General features: G+C 45.9%; 1 protein-coding gene across 1 annotated transcript; it reads left to right on the forward strand.

Moving 5' to 3' along the window:
- Positions 1-1,405: 1,405 nt before the first annotated feature.
- LOC138883213 (uncharacterized) lies at positions 1,406-3,577 on the forward strand. Its single transcript, XM_070163882.1, has 2 exons — positions 1,406-2,263; positions 2,690-3,577. The coding sequence occupies exons 1-2, from the start codon at positions 1,406-1,408 to the stop codon at positions 3,575-3,577; spliced, it is 1,746 nt and encodes a 581-aa protein (XP_070019983.1).
- Positions 3,578-4,545: the final 968 nt, after the last annotated feature.

The raw sequence follows: 4,545 nt of genomic DNA on the forward strand, positions 1-4,545 counted from the left end.
AAGAAACAGGATTGAGACCATTGCCCACGCCATCCTTGGGAGATGTCGGGCATGTGAAGACATGACCCGCACTACCTTCTTCTCGGCAGTGATGATTTATATCAAGCGAACCATGTATGAGCTGGAGCAACTTGAAAGGGATTTGGCACCTAAGCCCGCGGCGAGGCCGAACGATGCCCCGCGGGCACCCACTTTTGAAGCACTAATGTATTCATAGATCAAGTCTGTATTTTCCATTTTAGAGTCTATTGTTTGTCAGTCTGTTTTCTTTTTGCGTCCAAATATGCTATTATGTTCGAAGTCTGTATTTGAGTTTAGTTGGAGTCTGTTATTTCCCATTTCAAAGTGTTTAGTTTGTAATAGAATGTTGTGGTAATGAAAAACTTGAAAATTCCCAAAAAATGTTCCTTTTTGTTGGCACTTATTTTCGCGAACTACACCTGGTCTGATTCGTGTGGGGTCACGATACGTAGGCAATCTCCATAGGATTCGACCGTAACTAAATGAAGAGAGAAAGAAAGAAAGAAAACAAGAGAGGATGGAAAAATAAGAAAAGAAAAGAGTGGAAAAACAAGAAAGGGATAGAATGCGGAAAGAAAAGAAGAGAGAGAAGAAACAAAAAGAAAAGAGGGAGTTTACAGTCGGAACTAAGAAAATGCCGGGATGACGCATGCGGTCGAGCAAATGCATAATAGAAATGGTTAACTGTATAGGTTCATTCATGCCCAATGTGCGGTTATCCAATCTGATAAAGCCTAATCGCTAACGGAATTGTTTTCTAAATGTGTGAGTACAGGCAGGTGGTTAGTTGTTTGTCATTCTGGCAACCCATTCCTACAACACCCGATCAAAAAACAAGCTGAAAATGACTGGAGAGGAATCTGATATTGTGGACCCATTGAAAGAGGTTGAGGTGACAGATGTGAACGTTATGAAAGAGGAGATGCGTAAATTGAAACAACAAATGGCTGAAATGCATCGGGCCTGGTCTCAGGGGCATCCGGCGCCAGTATATCCCGCCAATCCATCGTATATCCCGCTTTTGGTTCAGGTTCAGGAGCCTCCCACTGCCAATTCATCTCCAGCCTTCCCTTACTACACACAGGGATATGGCACTACTTCCTAAGATCCCCAACCTCCACCGCCCAAACAAAACACTCCTCCACCAATTGCCCTTGTCTTTGTGGCACCTCCACCTGCCACACTACAGAGATCATCCAGCGAGCCTTTGTTTCAAACCCACGATGACCAATATTATCCCCCTGAACCCACTTTTAAAGCTCCTGAGCCATATACCTATACACCCCATTTTAAGATCCCGGAAGAAGTTGAGAAATCGGCTAAGAATACGGAACAGGAAGAAGTGATTCGCAAAGTCAAAAGCCTGGAGTAGTCCTTCAGGAATATGCACGATTTAGGCAGCCAAGTTAGCGTGGCCTACAAAGACCTATGCCCATTTCCCGACGTTCAGTTGTCTGCGGGGTTTAAAATGCCGAAGTTTGACTTGTATGAGGGGCACGGTGACCCAGTAGCCCATCTGCGTGGTTTTTGTAGCAAGATGAGAGGTGCTGGGGGGAAAGACGAATTGTTGATAGCATATTTTGGTCAAAGCTTGAGCGGGTCCGCTCTGGAATGGTACACGAGACAGGATCCCGCCAGATGGTACACATGGGATGATCTTGCACAGGCATTCATTGGCCATTTTCAGTATAATCTTGAGATAGTCCCCGACCGTCTATCACTGTTAAAACTTGAGAAAAAGCCCGGAGAGAGCTTTAGAAAGTTTGGTTTCCGCTGGAGAGAGCAAGCTGCAAGGGTTGACCCCCCAATGAGGGAAAGTGAAATGGTGGATTACTTTCTGCAGACTTTAAAGCCAACATACTTTGGGCACCTGGTGACGGCATTCGGTAAGTCTTTTAACGAGGTGGTGAAGATGGGAGCCATGGTCGAGGAAGGTTTGAAATCCAATAAAATCATGAGCTATTCTGCGATTAACGCAACCACTCAGGCCATCCAAAGTGGTACTGGTGGTGTGCTTGGAAAGAAGAAGAAGGAAGAAGTCGCAACAGTTGAAGCTAGTACTTGGTCCAGATCCAGCAACCCTCCACCCTATTATAACCAGCCCAGACCCCACCACCCAAATTATCCGTATACCCCATATGACCCACCACAACATTACTATCCACCACCAGAGCCACCCTTTTCTGTCCATCACGCCCAGACATATACCCATCCCCCGGCGCACCCGCAATGGCGTGCACAGGTTCCTTAAAACACATATCCACCTCCACAAGATACATATCCACCCCCCAGGGCTTACAGACCAGAAGCTGGCTTTCGCCCGAACCAAACTTTTAGAAATGAGAAAGTCCAGAACAAAAGAACCTTTACTCTATTGGGAGAATCCTATACCACTCTCTTCCATAGATTGAAACAGCTGGGAATGTTGACACCTGTCGAGCCCAAAATGCCAAATCCCCCTCCAAGAAACCTGGACCATTCGGTCAGCTGTGAGTATTGTTCAGGGATGCCGGGGCACGATACTGAGAAATGCTGGAGATTGAAGAACGCGGTGCAGGAACTTATTGATAATCGTCGTATTGAAGTATAGGCTCCGGAGGCGCCAAACATTAATCAAAACCCGTTGTCGGCACATCATGAGGCTAACATGATTGAACTGCTATATTAGGGAGCAGAGCCTAAAAAGCCCTCGCAGACGGTCATGATGATCCGTTCTACTGAAGCCAAGGAGAAAGAAAAGGCAGTTAGGGCAAAGCCAGCAACTCAGCCAAAAGGGGTAGATGACAAGCCAGTGGTGGTAATAGGGAAAGGGTCATCCGTCGTCGCAAAGAAGCCAGAGCCAGCCAAGTCAGTGGTACCAGGGGCATCATCTGCGCCCGTGGTTGTTGTGAAAAGGACCTACATAGAACCAGTTGTCATAAAGCCGGTAGTCCAATTACCTGTGGTTGATAGCATAGCCGTACCGTGGAAATATGAAAAGGTAGTGGTGACATACAAAGGAAAGGAAATTGAGGAAGAGAGTTGTGAGGCGCAGGGATTAATGCAGTCGGGACGTTGTTTTGCTCCCGAAGAGTTGAGAAAGGCCAGGGCTACTAAAAACAATCCAGTACTAGTCAAGAAGGCTGTGACGGAGGAAGAAGCGGAAGAGTTTTTGAAAAAGATGAAAGTACAGGATTATTCCATTGTTGAACAACTGAGAAAAACGCCGGCCCAGATCTTGTTGTTGTCATTACTGATCCATTCGGACGAGCATCGTCGAGCTTTGATGAAGATATTGAATGAAGCTCATGTGCCCGAAAAAATATCAGTAAACCACCTAGAGACAATTGCCAGCAAAATCTTTGAGGCAAACAGGGTGACATTTTCTGACGATGAATTGCCCGTGGAGGGCACAGAACATAATAAAGCTTTCTACTTGACGGTCAAGTGTGAAGATTCAGTGGTTACTCGGGTGTTGATCGATAATGGTTCCAATGCCAATATCTATCCTTTGTCTACATTGAACAAGTTGAAGGTTGATGATGACAGAATTCATAAGAATAGCATCTGCGTTTGAGGGTTTGATGGTGGTGGTACAGACACAGTGGGCGACATCATACTTGAATTGACAATTGGTCCGGTCGAGTTCACCATGGAGTTTCAGGTGTTAGACGTGGCGGTGTCTTATAATCTTCCGTTGGGGCGACCATGGATCCATGCTGCCAAAGCGGTGCCTTCTTCATTACATCAGATGGTCAAATTCGAGTGGGATAGACAAGAGATTGTAGTACACGGGAAAGACAATATGAGCGTTGTAAGTGATGCCATCGTGCCTTTTATAGAGACTGATGATGATAAGGGGTCATGGGTTTATCAGGTCTTCGACACAATCCCAGTAGATAAGGTACCGGAGGGTAAAAGCATTCCACGTCCCAGGGTAGCATCTGCGACCGTCATGGTAGTATCAGAAATGCTAAGTAATGTGTTCGTTCCAGGGAAAGGTCTAGGGGCGGAGCTTAAGGGTATTGTTCAACCTGTTTCTTTGCCTAAGAATTTGGATACCTTTGGGTTGGGGTTCAAGCCAATAGAGGCAGATGTTAGAAGGGCTCATAAATTGAAAAGGAAAGCTTGGGTTCTTCCCAAACCGATTCCACGCCTGTCCAGGTCCTTCGTCAGGCCGGGTGTCAGAAAGCAGTTATTGGCAAAAGTGTCCGGTCCACTGATTGGGGCAGAGGGGAACTTGGATAAGGTGTTCGAGAGGGTATTTGCTGAAGTGAACATGGTTGAGGCCGGTGAAGGGTCGAGCAAAGCAGATATACAGTACATCGGACCACGTGCTAAAGTCAACAATTGGGAAACTATTCCTCTTCCAAGTCGGAGGGAGTCGTGGTAGTGGGTTTTGTTTCCTTTTGTTCACCTGGATTATTCCAGGGTTTGTAATTCAGTTGCTATGTTCCGTCCGTTTGGATGAGTTAAAACCCTGTTATCTTTACATTCAATGAAATGCAATTCCTTTTCTTTCTTAATTCCTAATTTTGTTTCCAT

This window comes from Nicotiana sylvestris, chromosome 12 (assembly GCF_000393655.2).
Source record: "Nicotiana sylvestris chromosome 12, ASM39365v2, whole genome shotgun sequence".
NCBI classification, from domain to species: Eukaryota; Viridiplantae; Streptophyta; class Magnoliopsida; order Solanales; family Solanaceae; genus Nicotiana; species Nicotiana sylvestris.

Bases quoted from the DNA above. Each gene is read 5' to 3' on its own strand.
- LOC138883213 (XM_070163882.1), top strand. From the start codon at position 1,406: ATGCACGATTTAGGCAGCCAAGTTAGCGTGGCCTACAAAGACCTATGC. The intron at 2,264-2,689 runs GTTCCTTAAAAC...CTGCTATATTAG, and splicing joins ACCCGCAATGGCGTGCACAG to GGAGCAGAGCCTAAAAAGCC.